The sequence below is a fragment of the Phyllostomus discolor genome, chromosome 3 (assembly GCF_004126475.2).
Source record: "Phyllostomus discolor isolate MPI-MPIP mPhyDis1 chromosome 3, mPhyDis1.pri.v3, whole genome shotgun sequence".
Classification (NCBI taxonomy): Eukaryota; Metazoa; Chordata; class Mammalia; order Chiroptera; family Phyllostomidae; genus Phyllostomus; species Phyllostomus discolor.
The window spans coordinates 194,318,934-194,341,141 of record NC_040905.2 but is presented as its reverse complement, the minus strand read 5'-3'; the positions used below and the strand labels follow the sequence as shown (position 1 = coordinate 194,341,141).

The window sequence follows — 22,208 nt, the reverse complement described above, 5'->3', positions numbered from 1 at the left end:
ATTATTCCATAGTCTGCTTTGCAATGCTGAATATCCTGTTTTGTTGTCACTGTATTTGAATGCATGTGTGTTTTTATTAAGTTGTACTTTAAGTAATTTTCTTTTTCATTTCTGTGCAGATGATCATCTGGTTGGAGAAGATGTTAGACAAAATAATTAGCATTTTCATCATATTTTTGTTAGTGATAGGAACCCTTCTTTTAGCCCTGCTCCTGACTGCAAAGGTAGAGTACAGTAATTCCTGTTACCATTAATCAGTTCTTAATTGCTAGATTTGTATGGATAAGCAGTTGGTAGAAACAGAATGGAAAATGTTAACTTTGCTTGTGAATATGTATAGCAGCTAAAACATTTGTAATTTTGGTATTACTGGTTTTGCCATGAATTTGCCTAGCATATTTTTACATGCATTTTAATTTTATCATCAGCATATACCTCAGAGATAGATACAGATGACACAATTGCGATACAGAGGAATAAGCAGCTTCTTCTGTGAACAGGAAAACTATGATCTAGTGTTACAGCTTGTAATCTAGTTAGTACCTTGTTTACTAGATCAGAATTTTTTTACTAGCTCCTTTCTTTCTTGTCTCATTGGCCCTTCTGCTGATATACCATTGATCCTTATTTCTCCGTCTCCAGGTCCTTCCAGCTTGCATTTCCTCTTCCCCTTCTTTGCTCAGACTGCTGTAGCAGCACCATAGACTAGGCAGCTTGAACAACAGTTATTCCTCAGTTCTGGAGATGGAAGCCCCAGGTCAGGTTCCAGCAGGGTTAAGTTCTTGCTGAGGGCCCCTCTCCTGGTTTACAGATGGCCGTCTTCTCTTTGTATCCCTGCAAAGTGGGGAGTAAGGTCCTCTCTCTCCTGTGCTCTTACAGGAGCACCAACCTCATTTATGAAGGCTCCAGCCTCATGACCTAATTACTTCTCAGGGGCCCGACCTCTTAATCATTGCATTGGAGGTTAGGATCTCAGCATATGAATTTGGGGGAATATAATTATTCAGTTCATAACACTCATCTCATAAAAGAAAATCATTCTTTCAAGTGCAGCTAAAAGTGTCTCTTCAGTGATAACTTACTGACTTTTGTTTTTCTGATTTCTGTAGTGTATTTTAACCTTTAGTTTATCTGACTTTGCTGAACTCCTCAATCCAGATTTTGATTATGCTGTGTTCAAAGAATCATGAAGCTTACATGAATCATGGACGTGAAAATGTTTATATAGTACTGTAGAGATATAGTAGTGACTTACTGATACACAACCTAATATGCAACCATTTGCTAAAGGATTGCATTGTTTATTGCTGCATGACATCTCTATTGGATGTCCTATTCTTCTCAGTCTCAGTGTGCCCTCATTCTTACCTTTTGCTCCTAAAAACCTGCTCTCCTAGTACTTCTGTTTCTGTCTTTATACAGTTCCTATCTTTTCTTTGGCATTAATTATGTATAGTACAGTCACTTATATGGACTGTACAGACTTGTTTAGAGACCTTTGTTTTCATCATATTTCACCTAAACCAGTCACTGTATAATCTTCCATTCTTGATCTTAGACAAACCTTTTCACCAGTATGGTCTTTTGTTTTCCTTTCTTTTCTCTCTCCTGCCTGTCTTCTATTCCACTTTTTCTTCTTTGCCGCTTTTCATAGGGTCTTCTCGCCTGCCCATCTCACTTAGTTCATCTTTCAGGGGTTTTTTTTTCTTTGCTCATTCTATTCAATGAGCTTTTGCTTCCTTGAACTTTGATAACATATGTTACTGAACCACTTCTTTGTCCTCTAGGACTCAGGCCAACTGAGCTTTTGAAGGAAACCTACCAGTTATCTAATTTATTCTCCTAGCCAATAAAGGGATCATTCTGTAAAACACCATGACAGTGTCTATGTGAGTGTCTAGTAGACAGCTCAAATGCAGCATGTCAGAACTGAATTTCAGACTCCCCTCGCTTGTCTGTTCTTCTTACAGTCTTCCATTTTAGTAAACAGCAGTTGCATTCTGCTTGCTCAGGTGAAAAGCCTCGGAGTCATCCTTGACTACTTTCTTTTGTTTGTATCTACATCCAGTTTGTTCAAGGGGCCCTTTTGGCTCTATCTCCCTAATATACTGTACAGTAATAGCAGGGTGAGGATATCAGGTAATGGCTCTCCACAGAAAGCAAGAATAAAGTGGAAGAAATGTTAAAATGCCATATCAGGACATTGGAAAAGGATCAGTTAGCCACCTTGAGGAGTATTTGCTCATAAAAAACTACTGCACCTGGTAAAAGCAGGTAGTTTGTGGATTTCTTGTAGTTATTCTCATCCTTCCTCACTTAGGCAGCAAGAACTTGCAACTTGACCTGTGGGAAGTGGTGGATGTGGTTTGGGGCTGACAACAGAGCAGCTCTAAATTAAAGCAGGAGATTCTGGAAGCAAGAAAGCCATATAAGGGCTGAAATTAATAAACTACTCATCTTAGACTGATTGCTAACCTATGTATGTGTATGGGAGCCCTGTGCATGTGGATGCCTGGGGAGCTTTGCAGATTCGTGCCTTTGATTGCATTTCTCCTTTCACACATCTCAGGTTGCAGAGGAGGAAGCTTTCTTAATGTGAAGTTTATGAGGGTGGTGTTTGCCAGAATCATTCCGCTGACTGCTAAGCTATGCAGGTCCAGGGAAAACCCTTAGGGATTAGGCTTTAAAATAAGTGGATAAATCAATGAATAAAAAGCACTGAGCAGAGACATCAGTGGCAGGGATGATAAAAAATTTGGGGTTTGGTTTTTTTTTTGGTTTGAGTACAGATAAGTTAGCTACTTAGTGAAACAAAATAACACAGCTCTCAGAAGAACAAAACAATCCAGAGTTGCTACAACATGTTTTTAGTGTCCAGTTTCTAGCCAGGAATTACTAGACATACAAAGAAATAGAAGAATGTGACTCATACTCAGGGGCAAAGACGAAACAATCAAAGAGATGGACACTGAAGTGGCCCAGGTGTTGGATTTAGCAGACAAAGGCTTCACAGCACCTATTGTAAATATATTCAAAGAATTAAAAGTATGCTAAGAGCAAACACATGCAGACCCTCAACAGAGAAATGGACACTAAAAACAGAACCAAATAGAAATCTTAGGGCTGCAAAGAACAATAACAAGTAGGAAACTAACTAGATAGGCACATCAGTAGATTTGAAATCAAGGAAAAAAATCAGTGAACTTGAAGAAAGATCAATAAAAAGTATCCAATCTGAAGAACATGGATTCCTAGAAATACTTTACTGGAAGTAAGTTAGTATTAGCGTGAAAGAGCTCATGATAAATTAATAATGATGGGTGTGATACGTTTAAGATAAGTCACAACCACTGAATAACCCAAGTTTTAGGGCCACTGAAATGCTATGAAAATAATTCCCTAACACAAAAGGTGTCTGTAAAAGAGGAGCCATAGAGGTGAGATGGTTGGAAAGCAAATAGCAAAATCGCAGACCTAAATCCAGTCGTCTCAATGCTTGTATTAAATGTGAGGCAACTGAACAATTGAAAGGTACAGATTTTTCAGATGATATAAAAAAGCAGTTTCCAACTGAATGACATAAGAGATACACTTTAAATGCAAAGATATTAAAAGATTTGGTAGTAAAAGAATTAAAAATGAAATACCATGTGAACTATAAACAGGAGATGTGGTGTGGTTATATTAGTATCAGACAACATAATTAAATATTACTAGAAACAAATAAAAGACTTATAATGATGAGTTAATACTGCAGTAGGATACAACAATTATGAGTGTGTATATTCTAACAGGGGAGCTCTAAAATACATGGAGCAAAATATTCAGAATTAGAAGGAGAAATAGACAAATCAAAGATTATAGATTGAATAATACTCTTCTTGCAATAATTGGGAGAATAAGTAGATTGAAAATTAATGAGGATTAAAAGCCTTGAAAACGCTGTCAGTCAGTTTGACCTAATTGACAGTAGCAGAATCATGTTCTTTTCAATTAAGTATGGAATACTTGTGAGGATAAACCGTATGCTCAATGTGCTTAATAAATTTAAACAAAGTAAAATCCTACAGAGCCTGTCCCCTGACATTGGCTTGGGTTTATTTTTTTATCTCCCTCATTTTGCCAATTATCGAGCAGGGTAAATTTGGAACAGTTTCAGCTGGCTTTTTTTTTTTTTTTACTCAGAAACCTTCCTCTGTTGCTTATGTTTGCCTGTGTATCTCACATTGCATTATAATTCTAAGGCTCATGTAATGTTGATACTGCTTACATATACATACACATATATGAACTAAATATATTTATATATCATTGTGTATATGTATTTATTTACATATTTCTCTTAAGTGAATCGTTGAGTTTCCTGAAGGCGAGGCGTTGTTATGTCCATGTATTTCCCATAGTGTGCGTCACAGGGTGTTACGTGCAGCAGCTGCTGAGTGCAGGTTCCTAAATTGTTTGTAACTAAGATGTGTGGTTATCTGACTCCAAAATATTGTCCCAATAATAGTGTAGGAAAATAAATGTGGAGTTGCATTCACTTTTTATTGAGATTCTTTTCTCTCCTCCTCTGTAATACAGGTCCATCAAGAGAGTGTACACATGATCGAAGTCACAAGCAGCTTGATTAATGAAACTCTAGCAAATCACCCTGAGTGGGCAAAGTAAGAATATTGTTTTGCAATGACAAAAATAGTTGCACAACCTAGGTTCAGTATGAGGTGGTCTTCAGGCAGCTGCCTTGGAGGAGAAAAGATTGGGTTTGCTAAAGCTTTGATGGAAGTTGCCATTTTTGCATGAGAATTGCACGTAATGTGGGAGAGGGGGCATTGGGGAAGTGCTTAAGGTTTCAGACACAGTTTATAGTACTTACATCTGAATCGAGGTTTGCAGTTCACAGCTTGTTCGTATTTACAAAGTACTGTCACCTGCATTGTGACCTGTCTTCCTGACAGTGACTGTGCAGTAGGTTAAAGAGATTATCACTGTTTCCCAAACCGGGAAACAGGATCAGAGGTTAAGGACTTGAGGTAATGATCCCCCAGTGGCAGAGTCAGCACTTACATCCAGTGTTTCTGATGGAGTATTCCTCCTTGTAGGAGGGTTTTAAAAAGCTGTTTAGACGTTGGTCATTCACGGAAGGTCTGATTCTTTTGCAGCAAATTAGTGGGGTTAGATATGAATCAATAGTAGTGGTTTCTTACAGATCTCAGTATTCAGTAAATCCCTGTCCTGAAGAAGGCAGCTGACCTTGTGAGAAATTCTGTGGACAGTCCTAGTGGAGGGGATACAATGAAGAATTGATCAAATATATTTTCTGCCAGTATGGGGCACATTTTATATGTCTCATGTAGGTGCCCTGACTCTCTGTGGATGTGCTTGGTGAGCTGGTGGATGAATTGGAAAGACTTCGGGTAGGGTCATCATCCTAGCAGAGCTTCAGAGAAAATGAAGTTGAAGTTAGAGCACATCCTAATTCTTGTCTTGGGCAATTCTGTTAGTCTGGAACCCGTTTTCTACTTTCTACTGACGAGAAAGTATGTAGAAACATACACGGTATGTCAGAAATTTCCCTTTACTTCTGCATAATTCTTGGGGCTGTTCTCTTGAAAGGTCATACTATGGTGGAGATTAACCTTGACCCAGAAAGGTGAGGCCATTCCTAACGGAAGGAACTTGGTTTCTACTGAGAGTTGGAAAATCACCGCATTTTTGCTGTGTATAATGTGCACCCATGTTTTTGACCCAAACTTTCAGGAGAAAAATCTTCCATTTAAATTTTTTAACTCAGTTACTTATTTATTTATATTTAGGTACTTGTTTTTTGTATTATAAAGGAATTTTAACATTTATTTTTGAACATATTATGGTACAAGAAGTTTTTTGTAACAAATACTTACAACTCACAAGAATAGATACAAGGTATTTCAGGTACTACCCACGTATAATACGCATCCTTATTTTTCCCTCAAAAATTGGGGCAAATTAGTGTGCATTATAGGAGGAAAAGTGTGGTAGTAATTTGCTGAGGTAGTGACTGTCCTAAGGAAGGAGCTCAGTAGAGAAGCTGTGTTTGATGTAAGATCGAGGCACATCCCAGTTGGTCACAGCCAAGATTGCTCGGGTGTTTCAGGCTCCATGTCCCCTAGAGGGCCCCTTTTGCAGGGAGGTCTAGACTGAATAAGGCCTTTGAATCAGCCTCAGGACAACTTCTCTCATTTCTGTTGCTGTTAAGACACCTGCATGAGTATGTTAGTGGAGTGTCTTCACTGAAGCCAGCAGGACTTTTTATCAGGCCCTGATAGATGTCTGTTCATCATTACGGGTCTATCCAGATGCCTCTGCAAGTCCTATGCTTTTGAACGTCACTACAGGATACAACTTTCCTCATAAAGATATAGTACTGTGTAATTGAAAATATTTAGCAGTCCCTTCAAACCACTGTTGAATCTATAAATACTAGAGGAATTTAAAGGCTACTTAAATTAGTTTCTCCCAAATCACATCTCTATTTAGAGATCCAAATTTCCTGATCATATCCTTATACTGTAAGATTATTATATTTATAAGTATCTCTAAAGTTTTGTCTTACTTGCTAAGAAATACTTGAACTGACTGAGAATTTGCAAAAGCTTCATAAATACTTGGTTTATGTGGAGTGTGTGATGAACTAGTTAATATTAAAGATGCAAACCAATTTGTGAATATCAACACCTTTAGTATACAACATTGTGAAGAGCAGTTAGTGTATGTGGCCCTGGCTGGTGTGGCTCAGTGGGTCGAGCGCCGGCCTGGGAGCTGAAAGATCGTGGTAAGGGTTCTTTGACTTACCCTTGACTGGGTTGCAGGCCTGGTCCCCAGTTGGGGGTGTGCAAGAGGCAACTGATCAGTGTTTTCACACATTAGTGTTTCTTTCCCTCTCTTCCCTTCTCTTTAAAAATAAATAAAATCCTTTTAAAAAAGGAGAGAGAATATATGAAATATTTTTTCCTTTGGAAAACATTGGGCATGTGTCATCTATTGTTGATGAAGGGAAAAGCCTGTTTAGTTGACAAGGAAATGGGGAGGCCACTTCTCACTGCCACACTAGGAGTCAAGTTTGTAGACTGCAGTTCTTTGTACAGATGGAACTCTGCTCAGGAGTTCCTCACATCTTAAAGAAAATGATCTTCAATAGATAGAAAGTTGAAAACAGTGACTCACCCTCTTACTTTTTTTATTGTCTCCACTTCCTCAGATCAGTGGCTCTCCAATGTTAGCATGCACCCAGAGTCACCTTCAGGGCTTGTCGGTACTGGTGGCTGGACTCTGGCCCCCGAGTTCCATTTTCAGTGGGTCTGGGTTAGGGCCAGGTTTCTAAGCAGTTCTGGTGTTTCAGGTCCATGGACCGCAGTTTGAGAACCACCATTGTGCATCCCAGATGCTGACCATCATAATTTCAGAATCGCTTTCTCTGGTGCTATCTGAATATGGCAGATGGCTCAGGATTTGAGGGTCAGAAAAACCCAACAGGAGCAGAATGACTGAGAGGCTGTAGGGAAAGTGGATCTAAAAGATAAGGAAAGCTTGAAGAGATATTCCATATATTAGAATTTGTCCAGTCATGCCTAGAAGTCAAAGATTCCTGTGTGTGATTCATTTCTATCTCTGTGTTGATGACTTATTAGCAGTCTGTCAGTTACTGATTATTTAAATGCATTGGGTTCAAATAGTTATTGGTGCAGAACACTAAAAGTGCAGTAATTTTTCTTTTTTTTTCTTTCTTTATTTTAAATTAGTTGGCTTCCTGAGGCTCAGGTAGTCCAAAGAGCCCTCAATTCTGCAGCTAACAATGTGTATCAGTATGGACGAGAATGGATAACCCACAAGGTAAGAGAGGAGCCTCTTTGTGGCTTTCTCTTTGCAAGGTCTTCATTGGTGGTGATTTCTTGCTTTGATGAAGCATACATGGAGATTATATTTAGAATAATTTTCATTTTGAAATATATCTATAAGTTGACAAGCAACATACAGTGAAATTAAACCTGGGTAATTATACTGAATAGTGCTAGTAGCCTGAACAAACTTAGTTGCCATTCACTTCTCGTTCAGAATAGATATGATTCATTATTTGTGCATTAGGAAGGAATGATCACTAAGCTTGGTGGTCAAATAAGGCTCTGGGGGGGAGTATTGGGGCGTATTACATTTCATTATTTGATATCTGTGCTTTGCAGTTTCTGATTTGTTTTCAAGGGAGCTGCACTAGTCTGAATTATTTTGCTTACTTACAGATGAAGAAACCAACTCAGTAAGGCTAGGTCAATTCCCCGTGGTCAGGTAGTAAATTGCAAAGCTTGGTCAAACTGAAGACTGATTCCAAATCTTTTGCTCTTATTGTTGTATGCTAGAAATGTGTGCCTGGATCTGAGAGTTAAATGCTTTAAAATGGCAGTTGAGATAAACCTTGAAGGAATGATAGGTCTTGGGTGGATAAAGAGGAGGAAGAGTGTATTTTAAGAAGAGCTATTTATGTAAGCCAGGGTGTAGAAGTACGAGTGTGCTCGAGGAGAGGAGCTTGACTAAAGCTTTGGGAAGAGGAAAGGAAAGACGGAAAAATACCGCTGTTGTGGTGAAGGGTCAGATCCCATGACATGGATTTGGGATGTTCTTTCTTACCCCTCGTGCAGTCTGTGGGAATGAAGATAATTTGAAGTTTTAATGCAGTGAAGTAATTAGGATCATTTAGGGACTGATAAAATTGGTTGCAGTGAGATACGTGCCCAGAAAAAAAGGGCTAGTATGTGACTGTGTTCAAAAGTCAAAACAAGTCTCAAAAAAGAAAAGTTATCTTGAACATTATACTGTATGCATGTGTGTAGTAATCCACTACCTTAAGGATGGAATTGTGGTCAAGGTAAGAGAAATACATATATTATCGATTTTCTTGAGTCCATAACAGATAATCAGTCAGCACAGGGAAGTCTTTGATAGCCAGGTAATCGAATTGATCCGTGCATGGTAGTCTTTAAAAACCATTATTGAAAACTGAAAGGTTCTAGGGACATAGATCTCCAAACTGGCACAGAAGGAAGATCCAACCATTGCAGAATGCGTTTAGTCTTCCAGAAATGTTTTGGCTGAGTTACTATGTTGAAAGCATCGTGTTTAGTTCTTGACTTACCTGTTTGGGAAAGATTTTTATTCTGGAATTCTTAACTGTTTGGGAAAAGGATAAAGAAAGGGAATTTGAGTAACTAAAGAAATGTGACTTAGATTTTAAAGAAGTAAATTTTAAATTACTTAGAGAAAAGATAAGTTTGAAACCTTTAGCTCAAAGTTCTAAAAGCTGAGGTAGTTGAAAAGAGGTGGGCATTGCTAACCAAAATTGTGAAAACAAAAAACAAAAAAAACAAAAAAACATTTGTGATCTTGACTTAGAAGACACAGGGATGATATCTAAAAGCAGCCACTGAATGTCCATCAGCTGCTGAATGGGTAAATAATATGCGGTATATCCACTTAATTTGGCTATAAGAAGGAATGAAGGACTGATACATTCTATATCATGATGGACCTTGAAAACACTGTGCTGAGTAAAAGAAGCAGCCCTAAAAGACCATGTATGTGTGCTTCCATGTATATGAAATGTACAGAAGAGGCATGTCTGTAGAAAGTCGAGTTGTGGTTCCCAGGGCAGAAGGGTTTGGTGAGAAACGGGGGAGTGATTGCTAATGAGTGTGGAGTTTTTTTTGGGGGGGGGGTGATGAAAATGTTCCCACATTGATTGTGGTAATGGTTGCCCTAACTCAGAATATCCTAAAAACTATTGACTTGTACACTTTAATGACTAAATTGTAAGGCGTGTGAATTCTATCTCAATAAAGTTGTTTAAGAAAGAAGACCCATTGTAATTGCAGAGGTAGCTTTCTAATAAGCTCAGAACTTATACAGCTAAGAATCATGTTAGAATATAGTCCCAAGAGCTGAAGCTGGAAAAAAAACGCCATGCTCAGAAAAGGAAAAGACTTTTTTGGGGAGCATTTAGGTTTGAAAAGAGAAAGCTCCTGTCTCTCCGCCCCCAGGTGGCTTAGTCAGCCCTGTGCCATCTGTCCCCTGTGCTTTGTTTGGTTTCTCCTCACAGGGTGCTTTTTTCTCAGCATCAAATTCACTTTCTTCACTCACCATCCTTGTCTGAGCCATCCCTCCTGCTTGGCGTGCCCATTCTAAAATTTACACCTGAAGGTGCTGCCCTGAGACAGCAAGAGAATAAGTGATGTGTTTGCTCTGTCCCTTCTCCCGTGACTCGAGTGAAGACAGTGACAGCTAGTTCACAAACGTGAGGGGCACTGTTGCAAGTGCTAGGGGAGAAGCAGTAAGCCAGAGAGTTACCACCCTCCTGGCGCTTGCACCCTGGTGAGAGGAGACAGATCGTAAACATGTAAACAGATAAACTCAGATCTAAAAGTGCTGTGATCAAGGTAAGCAGGTAATGTGGTAGAGAGTGCCTCGGGGTGGTGCCATAGCCAGGACGGCCAGAGAATGTCTCTGAGGCGATGTTTCACTAAGACTCAAGTGATGAGGAGGTGACAGTTTGCGAAGGTCTGGAAAAATAATGCTTCAGGCTGAGGAACAACACATTCAGAGTCTCTGAGATGGGAACAAGCTCGGGGGAGGGAACAGGAAGGCCAGTGTGGCTGCAATGGTGAACGTGATGACGCGACAAGCCGTAGGTCTTGATAAGAACTTGGGATTTTCTTGTAGTTACAGAGGTAAAAGTTAATGGATTTAAAACAGAAACCTCATTTAGGATATAGATGACTCATTTGTGCTGCCTTATGGGGAAGGGGGCAGGGATGGAGAAGGCGGGGAGACCAGTTAAGAGACTGTTATGTCGGCAGTCCAGGTGAGATGTTGGTGACTTGGACGAGGATTGTGGAAGTGGAGATTCAGATAAGTGGTCCTATCGGGGATATTTTGAGGTTGTTATGAAAACCTCAAAAGTCCACGAGGAATTACTCACAGATTGGAATGGAGTGAAAGGGAAGGAAGATTTTGGTTTGCCGAACTCGGGCAGTTGTGCCACTTGCTGAGATGGAAGAGCTTGGTGGAAGGGCTTGGAGGTGGTAGTGGGGTATAGGTGTTACAGATAGAGCAGTACTTCTGCTGGGGCCTTATAATGTTTGAGATACCCACTAGATATCTAAACAGATATCACAGAAGGCAATCGGACATACATAGCTGGAGCCCTGCAGAAAGACCTGGCTGTAGGTGAAGGCTTGAGTGTCCTCAGATGGCACTCATCGGGTTGGGTGAGATGGCTTGCATTGGTTTGCTGGGGCTGCCGTAACAGAGTACCACGGACTGGGTGGCTTTCACAACAGAGCTTGTGTTCTTATAATTCTGGAGGCTGGAAGTCCAACATCAAGGCGTCAGCAGGACTGGTTTCTTCTGAGGCCTCTTTCCCTGGCTTGTAGATGTCTCGTGTCTTCACGTGGTCTTCTCTCTGAGTATGTTTGTGTTGTACTCTTTTTCTTTCTTTAATAAGGACTGGATGAGGGCCCCTGCTAGTGACGTTACTTTACCTTATTTACTGCTTTACAGACCCTGCCTCTAAATAGCCGTATTCTGAGGTGCTAGAGTTAGGACTTCAACATGAATATTGGGAGGGGGCCCAATTCAGCCCACAGTGATGGCCTAAGGAGAGAGTGTAGGTAGAAGAGAATCAGAGATAGACTGAGGAGGAGTAGCCTGTGAGGTAGGAGGAAAACCAGACTGTGTGTCACCGAGGCTGAGAGAAGGAACTGTTGCAAGATGGACTTGGTCAGCTATGCAGATGCCGCAGAGACTTCACGCAAGATAAGTACCGACTTATCCCCACTTCATAGATGAAGTTGTTTGCCTTAAGTCAGTCAGTTCTCAAATGGCATTCTGACTGCCCTTAGTGCGTCCTTGTTTTTCATGTTTAAAGAGCATGTCTTGTTGTCACCAACAGTATGTATGCTTTAGCGAATCTTTTAATAGCAGTGATGCGTGTATTAGACTCTGCTCTCTGGCCAGTCTTCTTGCAACTTGCAGTGTGTATTGCAGTGTTGCAGGACAGTGTTCTAGGTCTGTAGTGTGCTGCTATGTTGATGGCACCATGATTGAGAAAAAAGCGTCTTATAATATGCTGTAAAATTGTGCTGAGCTCCGCTTTCCTGTTATCGTGGTTGTGTGTCAGGTATTTGCTGTTGTGCTGCAGTGGGACTGCCAACGCAGAGGTCAGTTTGAAGTGGGGCTGTGTTGCAGTAGAGGCCACTGTGCAGACAATCTGGAAAAGAGGCTTTCAGTAGCTGTTTTCGGCCTCTTCTGGTTAAAGGGAGATTTCAGAAGCTGATAGGAAAATGATGGAAAGAATTGGTAACAGAGAGTTTGCGAGTATCTGACAGTCATAATATGTAAAATATAAATCTAAAGAAACTAAAGGAATTCAGACCAGTGGTAATTGTGTTTTTAATTGTTCATAGGTTCTAAGGCAGTGGATGGAAGAACCGTAGAGAACTTGTAATTCTGACTCTGACATTTGGCCACATAGCCCTGGGCCTATCATAGATCCTTTCTAAATCTGTTTTCTCGAAAGAATAAAGGTGGCAACAAAACTATTTTCTCTCTAACGTAAAGTTGTAAAGATTACATAATGTAGTAGTAAAGCCATTTGTAAATTGTAAAATGTAATGAAAGATAAATGGCTTTGATAGTCACTGATTTGTGTTTGGTTTATGAATAAATCAAATAAATATAAAGGATAACATTGGGCAGATACATTTGCATTGAATATGTCTAAGAACTGGTTTAAGTATTTATAAGGCCATCATCAAGGTGGAGAAAGGCCACACAAAGGGAAATACACATTGAAAACCAAGATGAAAAGTGGTCACTCTCTTCACTAGAGAAGAAAAGGATAAATAGTGTTTCACACCAGTTAAATTATCTAAAAGTTTTATCAGTTATTTATAAAGCTTTGGGAAAATTGGTTTATTTATATGATGTTGGAAAGTATTAATTGATATAATCCTTATAGAAGACAATTTAACAATGTATAGCAAGAACCATTAAAATGTTCATGTTCTTTGATTCCTGCACATTTATCTTACTGTTAGAAATAAGGAAAAATACTGGTTTAAGGATGTTCATTGTGGTGTCACTTGTGACATTAAAAATTGGGAACCCTCTATATATCCTGTGATTTGGTAATTATTAAATAATAATATCAAAACTTAGTAACTATTGAAACCATTAAAAGTAAAGGTGAAGGTCAGTGTTGAAGACAAAATATGAAATCCTTACAATGTAAAATATAGAATTCTAAATTATGTCTATGTAAACAGGTGGAAAGTTGGAAAGTTACAAAGAAAATGAAAATGAAGAAGTTGCCAGTTTTATTAAGTAGAGTGGGGCTACAAATCAGTGCTTATCCCTTAAAAAGTGTCTTTAGTGTTACCATGTGGGGTTTTTTTTGTTGTTGTTTTTTAAGATTTTATTTATTTATGTTTGGAGAGGGAAGGGAGGGAGATAGAGAGAGAGAGAAACATCAATATGTGGTTGCCGGGGGTTATGACCTGCAACCCAGGCATGTGTCCTGACTGGGAACTGAACCAGCAACCCTTTGGTTTGCAGGCCAGTGCTCAATCCACTGAGCCATACCAGACAGGGATGGAATAAAATATTTTAATAAATAACCTTTCTCTAAGTTATCACAAGTAATTAATTCCCATACATCTTGAAGCCAGTCTAGTCACTCACAACTCTGAGACCTGACATCTCTCAGCAAGCTAATGGAAATATTTACTTTTAGAGCTAAGGTTCTAAAATATCACTTAAAGTTCTGTGACCACTCTTAACAACAGTGATAAGTGTAACAGGAGATTTCTGTATAATGGACAGGCTCTGGGGTCACGTGGAAAGCTTTTACTCTGGGCAGATGTGATCAGAGAAGTCCATAATCATGGCTTTATTTGTACCATTTTTTTCTACAGCCTGAAGTGGCTCTCCTAAGCACCTAGTGATAGAGGAAAGAAAAAAGAAGTAAAAGATGGGAGAGAGGAAATTTACTGGGAATACTGAAGAGCAAAGTTTATGAAAAGAACATAATGTGGCTAGAGGCAATTAAATAGTCTGGAACATTTCAGTTTCATTTGGAACAAATGTGAAGACCCAGAGTATATTCATTTTACTGTAATATTGCCTGAAGTATTAAACCAGATTATATCTGTCTGTGTTTCTTCCAGCTTCATAAAATTCTCGGAGATAAGGTGAATAATACTGCTGTGATTGAAAAGCAAGTACTAGAACTTTGGGACAGACTGTATCATTCTTGGTTTGTAAAGGTACGTTATTTTACCTAAGGATTTCAGTGGTAAACTAATAGAGTCTTTTTATTTTACAGACCCAGTGACTAGATAGGATTGTATTAATACTGAGGTTTCCTTTATTGAAATTTTTAAGCTGCAAGTTCTAAGCCTTAGGTCACTAAAAGTCAGAGTGAGTTAATGGTTAATCTCCGAGGGAGAACCCATCAGTCCCTCTGGTGTATCAGTATTCCGTCTTCTGTTCGTGATCATCAGTAGCTTCTCGTCGTCTAGACTAGCTGTGTGCAGGAGAAATGTAATGCAAGCCAACTAATGTTAACTTTTCTAGTGACTGCATTAAAAAAAAACAGGTAAAATTGTTTATTCATATCTCTTTCAAATCTGATTGTTCCTGCATTCCTGCCAATGTAATTCTCTTCCAGACAGACAAGTTAGATCCCCCCTGTGTCTTTTTCATATTCTTTTTCCTTTGATATTTTAGTGAGAGGTAATTGGTACATAACATTGTATTAATTTTATGTGAACTTTTTCGTATTTGTCTCCATCCCCTACCCCTCTCTTTATGTTTTGTGGAAGATTAATAAGGGAGATGAGGAAAGGTGGGAAAAAGCAAAAGTGAGAGACGAAAAAGGCAGAGGGGCTAAAAAGGAGGGGGAAAGTGAAGGTAATGCTGTAGTTGTGTGCAGTTGAAGAATACACAGGAATAAAGAGTGTTCACAAATGTACTCAGGAGAGAAGCACGTGAGCTGGGCCGAGACTCAGTAGCATGAAAATGGAAAAATATATCTTTCCTGTGTTTAGGTGGAGTTCTTAATTGATTTCTTAAAGAATGCAAAGTTTCTCACTTTTGTGTATTTACTAAAGTGCTGTCAAGTGGACCTAAAACAAAATAGGTTATTTATACTTTCTATTCTTTAGGTTAAGATGGAGATCTCATGTGTGAACTGTTTTATTCCATAGAACGTAACCCATTCTGGAAGGCACAAAGGACACAAGATGCACATAAGTCGTCAGAATAGCTGGCTGGGAGACATTCTGGACTGGCAGGATGTCGCGTCCTTCGTCCACGAGAACATTGAGACATTTCTTTCTGTAAGAAGTAGTATTCACAGTTAAGCTGGGCTTAGAAGGAAGCAGAAACACTGATTTCCAGTTTTGTTTGCACATTTAAAGGTTTTTAGTTACCATGCCCTGTTTTCAATGCCACGGCATTTGCAGTTTTATTTATTTATTTTAATCCGCACTTGAGGGTATGTTTTTACTGATTTTAGAAAGAGAGGAAAGGGTGGAGAAAGAGAAAAAAAAGAGAAACAGAAATATCAGTGTGAGAAACATCAATTAGTTGCCTCCTGTATGTGCCCAGACTGGGGTTTGAACCTGCAACCTAGGTATGTACCCTGACTGGGAATCGAACCCGCATCCTTTTGGTTTACGGGATGATGCTCGGACCAACTGAGCCACCTGGCTAAGGGCAACATTTGCAGTTTTGAAAATTCTCAATGAACTAGAAAGATGTTCAAAAGCCATAGACCTCAGGTGCAGCTGCCCTGATGTCTCCTTTGTGACAGAAGAATAACCAGGAGATGCTGATTCTGGGATCGGTGCCCTCATCCCCACAGGCTGACCAGAATGTCCCCCCAGACCCCTGGAGAGGAGCTGTTTGTTTGTTTGTTTGTTTGTTTGTTTTCCTTGATGAGCGAAGCCCTTTGGCAGAGTGAAATACAGTTTTTCCCCCCATGCACCATCTACCTCTGCCTTTTTTACAACGAAGGGACGTTGGCAAGGAACAGCTAGCAGGTGTTGCTCAGTTTTAATGACAGCTCCTCATCCATAGTGTACCTTGTGGGGCGTCTCTGCCTGTGACTTCTCACAGAGATGAGAAGAATGTTAGTGAATACATTTGGGACTTTCGTCAAGTTAATGAAAGTCAGGGTTTGCGGTGCTGGATTTTTTAAATTTAATTTTTATGAAAATAATAGCTGGTCATAGCCAAAAACTCAAAAATGCTTTAAGATTTTAAATTCAAAAAAAAAAAAAGAAGCAATGTCCAACTCCATACTTTACTTCAGTCTCATTTTCCAGAAACAACTACCAGTTTTTAAAAATTTTTTATTTTACATTTATTGAATTTATTGAATTTATTAATCAAGGTTAATAAATTATATACTAGTAATATACCCAACAGCTTTTTCTTATGTTCTGTGAACCTTCCTCCCTAACCCCCTTGAATACACAGAAAGGTTACTTGATCTTGGCTACTACCAATCTCCAGTTAATGAATTCAGTTAATTTCTTAAGCATTACCACAGGGCATTTCCTATCAGTGTGACCCAGAAACTATTCAAATCTTTTTTGATAAAAATTCCAAAATGACTGAGGCTCCCAAAAGAATGCTTGTCAAACTCACAAGTAAGGGCATTGTTGGTTTGTTTTTTTGGAATCAGTGCTATTATTCATCCATTCCTTTACCCCACAGGGTCAAACAGTCAGTCATGCATATTTTTGTAGGCATTGTGAAACATTTTCAAGATTTTATGTAAGGAGTTTTTGTAAACGAAACCCATCTGCCAAAGTTCTCTTAGGAAGACTGAGCTGAGGTTTGCAAGAAATGCCGTGGACAACAAAATGTGCCTTTATAAGTGGCGCATTTGAGGTAGGAAAGGACTGGGTAGGCCTTTCACAGCACAGATGGTGTAACTTGAACGTCTGACAAAACACAGAGCTGCAGTTTTGGAAAGGGCACCAAAACGAAATTAGGCGTTGTGAGTTCTGGTCCTGGCTCCAGTTCCACACATTAGCAGCTCCCAGCCCTCGGCAGGTTTTTAAAAAGCTCTGAGCTGCAGTTTGCATATCTCTGAATAAAGATGTCCTCTGCATTTCTTCTCGGTGTAGTGTTGTTGTGAGGTTCATGGGAGTATTTTGAAAACTAAGGGAAAGTGTTTTTTTTGATCATTTTGCTTCCATGTTTTTAATTACTTGGGGAGAATTGAATAGACATCTTAAAGGAATTTAGATTTGTGAAGAAATAGGAAAAGCCCTGGCTGGCGTAGCTCGGTGGATTGAGCGCGGGCTGCGAACCAAAGGGTTGCCAGTTCGATTCCCAGCCAGGGCACATGCCTGGGTTGCAGGCCATGACCCCAAGCAACCGCACATTGATGTTTCTCTCTCTCTCTAAAAATAAATAAATTAAAAAAAAAAAGAAATAGGAAATGAAAACATGTAGGTGTGCTGTAGATATTATACATCTTCCTTTAGTCATATTTAACATACATTAACAACCTTTATTTTAATACCTGGTCGTAGTAAACTTGCAGGTGGTGGAGTGGTTGAATCAGGAGGTCTTAATATAAGGGTCATCAGCTCTGTGAGAAACGATCTTCCGCTGCAGAGCTCTGCCCTTGATCCTCCCTGTTCATTTCTTCTACTGTGATTTTAGTGAAGATGCTTTGGTAGTTGTAGATGAAGCCAAGTTGAAGGTGGCAAGGGGGGAGGAAGCTAATAAGGCAAATGCTAGATTTTCATGACCACATTCTGAGCCTACAAGCTAAGTATAACCACAGGTTGCATTTTGACATATTCTCCTATAGGTATTTTTTTTTGTGCACAGTCATTTTTACATAATCATAATCATGCTGTGTATAAAGTTTTCCTATCCTGTTTTTCAAACTTAGCATTTTATCATAAAATACTTTCCTATGCTATATAATAGAGATGGTTTTAATGGCTGCCTAATATTATAGCTTCGCCATAATTCACTTAATCATTTTCTTCATGAGAGCATCATCCCAATATGCCAAGGTTGCAGGTTCGATCCCCAGTCAGGGCATATGCAAGACTCAACCAACAAAATATCAACAAATGCATCAATAACTGGAACAACAAGCTGATATTTCTCTCTCCCTCCCTCCCTTCCTCCCTTTCTCTCTGTCAAATCAATAAAGTTTTTTCAAAAATTAAAAATAAAAAGCACACTAGATCCCTGTAAAAACTTCTTTCCTGAGGATTAGTTCTGATACTGTTTTCCCTCCCAGATCCTAGAGTCTCTGTGGATTGTGATGAGCCGGAACGTGAGCCTGCTTTTCACCACCGTCACCACACTCCTGACCATCCTGTTCTACAGCGGGACGGCCCTTCTCAACTTCGTGCTGTCCCTGGTATGTACGCGCAGATACGAGCACAGCACGTTTCCTTCCACAGGAAAGCATCGTCTTGGTTTCCGTTTGTGTTTCCTTCCTATATTTTCCAAATGCGATTTTTTAGGAGATACTGTCCTTTGTTTTGCAGATAATTTTCCTGACCACACTATTTTATCTGTTAAGTTCCAGTGATGAGTACTACAAGCCAGTGAAGTGGGTGATAAGCCTGACACCACTCTCTCAGCCAGGTCCTTCTTCTAATATTATTGGCCAGTCTGTGGAAGAAGCTATCAGGTAGGGATAAGATTCATGCTATTCTTCCTTCCTTCAGAATCTCCTTCCCGCCGGAAGCCTGTTTTCTGTCTTGAGCCTTCTTAGTAACATTCAGCGTGAAAGTAGTGAGGGAACTGGTGTCTTCAAAATTTTTAATCTCCTTTTGTGAGAATAATATGAGCAGTGCAGATGTTGATAAGAAAAAAAATTCAAAACAGCTTCAATATCCTGTTCTCCAGCCTGTGGTTTACAAAGATTTAATGGCCTGTCCGCATTCGTTTTCCTCCTCAGGCTCTTGCTTTAGCTGCTAATCATCATGGCAGTCGCTCAGGAAAGCCTTCCTTGCACACCGTACACCTTGCCTCCTCTCAGAACCCTTCTGTTCTCAGGAAGTCCGGCGTGGCTTAGGTGGCCTCCCTGTTTCTTCCTCTCGCCCTCTGCAGCCAGGCTGGGCCCTCTGCAGGGGCTAAGTTGGGTACTAGAGCAATGCAAAGTTTTTGGTTATCTCTTAAGTCTTAGGCTGTGTCCAGAAACTTCCATCATGTCTTCTGGGACACGTGTATTGCAGGCGTGGTTTCTGAATGAGATGATTCTTCAGCATTTATTCTTCCTGTGCCCTCCCCAGGTCACGGGCTCCTGCCCCCCTTTTACTCTTCCCCCTCGTCATTTTCAGTAGGGAGAGACTGAAGGTCTGCCTTCGTCCCTCATTGCTCTGACTTTATCATTAACACTTGACTCCATTTTTACTTTTTATGAATAGCTGCTCATAGTAAATTCTCATGTTATCCATTGGTGCTGCTTTTTCTAATTAGTGGTTAGCCAGTTGGTTGTAATTTTCTTTTGAATTGCGAATCTTTGGCTGGCATTTCTGTTTCCACATATTTGTAAAAATTACTGTGCTTGGAACCAGTCTTCTGCAGAAATCTTAATTTGACCTGATAATCCTATCTGACTGAGCTTGGCATATTTTTTCACTGTACTCATGTAACAGTTGGTAAAGATGCCCCTTTGAGCTTTGGAAAACCCTCTTACATTTAAATAGGATGAGTGCAACTGAAATATCTTCTCTCTGGAAACTTGGGTAGGTTTTCTGACGTTTTCCTGCTAGCAAAGCCTGGGTGAAGTCTTCATCGGTATCTTGCTTCCTTGATTAGACATCATTTTTTGTTTTGAATTTTGAAAAAAGTCCTCATCTTCTCTGGTGCCCTTGGGTATCATAGGGGCCATCCATGTAAATATTCCAAGTTTGGGAGCTTTTAGGGTGAAGGTATTCTTCACAAAGAACTTACTGGCTTTAATTTAGCATGTCTTCTAAGCCTGTGTGACTGTTAGTTACCATCTTTATTGAGTAAATGAAGGATGAAACTCCAGCAGTAGAGTAATTTTAGTTTTTCTAAGTGACATCTGACTCAAAAAAAAATTACCAAAAAGGAAAATAACCTTCTGTCTTCCCAATGGAATGAAGCTGTTGAATCTGCCATCTCAAAGCCTGGCAGAACCCTCTGTAGTCAGTGTGGCTAAGCCAGGCTTTACAGAAAAATGCCTACCTTGTTTATAAAGAACTTCAAGACAGATGATACTGTATTTTCCTAAAGTCATCTTTATTAGCACTGATTCTTACTCTCACAAAAGTTTTTCTATCTTCAAATCTCAGTGTTTGAGTTTTTTCTTGTTCTGGTTTCTTTCTTTCTTATTTGTTTGTTTGTTTGTTTTTAGGGAGAGGGTACGGGAGGGAGAAAGAGGGAGAGAAATAACAATATGTGGTTGCCTCTCATGCACCCCCCACTGGGGACTGTGCCTGCAACCCTGGAATGTGCCCTGACTGGGAATTGAACCACCGACCCTTTGCTTCATAGTTTGGCGCTCAATCCACTGAGCCACACCAGCCAGGCCTAGTTCTGGTTTCTTAGAGTGAACCACTTGCTGACCATCCTCTGAATGTTGGTCGTTGAATCACCTCTTTTTCATGGCATGTTTGGTATGAAAATCAAATTATCTTTTGTTTTAAACTTAATTTTTCAATGTCATTGTTGCTTGGAACCGGTAAGCAGAGCTGTGGCCTGCACCTAGGTCCAGCTGATTGAAAGCTCATTTTCCTTTTGGTACACTACGGTACCTTCTTCCAGGAGGAGCCGGCTGGGGGAGAACATCGTGAGTTAAATTTGTGGTTCTGTTAAGACTGTCAGTGGACACGTGAAATTGACAGCTAAACATTCAGGTCTTTGGCTCAGGAGGGAATTTGAAATTAGAAGGGTGTGGTCATCTACAGATATACTAGGAAATCGGTGTCTTTCTACAAATTAGATTTGCCTTATTATCTTGGGTTTGTACACACTAATCGCTCACTCTTAGCGGTAGCCCTTGTCTTGGTTCCAGAGTATACTTGGACAAAACCCATTTATTTTATTATCTTATTTTTAATACAGAAAATTATTTTTAATAATCCTTAGTACCAGAACTAAAATCCTAATGGTTGTCAAAACTGATAGTTTTTGTGAGTCTGAAAATAATTATGCAGACTAGAGAACTTGTTACAGCCTGGGCCATTTTTCTAACCACCGCTATTTCAAGTTACATAAATTAAAGGTTATAATTCAGGATGGTTTTAAACGGTCTATGTGCTTTGGGTCTATTTTTGTCTTTACTGGATCAAATTCAAGACTTAAATAAAAATGTACAGGTTTAACATCGATGCCTTTCAAGAATCCTCTCGTGTGTATGAGAGCAGTGGTTCTAGTTCCTCAGCGTTCTTGTCCAACTTTTCATTCTGAATGACTGTGTTCAACATGGAATATATTTCTTTCTGGAGAAGCACTTTAAGTGGAAAAATATTAAACGAATGATTATGAAAATATTACTATAGTGTCCTGGGCATGTAATTTAGTTTGCAAATTATTAGCGATATCAGTAAGCAACTGTAGTCATTATCGATGTTGCAGGTAAGCCAGTCATTAGTGTCTTTTTATATTTATTAATGTATTAGTAAATTAAAAGTGGAATTGAAATTGAGAGTTATTAATGCATGACCAGACAGTGAAAATGTCTTTGTTTTTCAAACTTTGCCTTTTGAAATACATGGCTACTTTGTAATCACTGTCTCATTGAATTTTTGAAACTTAGTTGTTTTGCAAGCCTGAATAAGTACTCTAAATGAAACACATTTGTGGTTGAGTTTTCATTTCATGAACTTTTGAGTCAGTGGCATGCATCCTTCATCCCCAAACCATTCTCCCACCCTTAGAGCATGTTGAGTCCTGAATGTTTGCCTCGCACCCTTCCTCCCCGATGCTCCCATTCTGCTTGCTCTGGTGGAGATATTGCACATTACTAAGTTGCATGTTTCACGGCCTCAGTGCAATTTAGTGTGTGTGATATTTTCACATGAGTGCATGCACACGGGTATGGCTCTTGCTTGTGGAATCACAGCTTTCAGTGCCAGTGGGTGGGACTCCTGCTGATGAATTCGATG

General features: G+C 39.6%; 1 protein-coding gene across 3 annotated transcripts in view; it reads left to right on the top strand.

The window, feature by feature from the left end:
- Positions 1-22,208, top strand: part of TMEM245 (transmembrane protein 245) — an 83,614-nt gene that overhangs the window by 31,384 nt on the left and 30,022 nt on the right. For all 3 annotated transcript variants that reach the window (XM_036022016.1, XM_036022015.1, XM_028530908.2), the window contains 7 exons: positions 120-224; positions 4,582-4,664; positions 7,779-7,869; positions 14,250-14,348; positions 15,291-15,422; positions 18,362-18,484; positions 18,615-18,760. In XM_036022016.1, the coding sequence (XP_035877909.1) occupies positions 120-224; positions 4,582-4,664; positions 7,779-7,869; positions 14,250-14,348; positions 15,291-15,422; positions 18,362-18,484; positions 18,615-18,760 (779 nt within the window). The remainder of the gene's footprint in view (positions 1-119; positions 225-4,581; positions 4,665-7,778; positions 7,870-14,249; positions 14,349-15,290; positions 15,423-18,361; positions 18,485-18,614; positions 18,761-22,208) is intronic.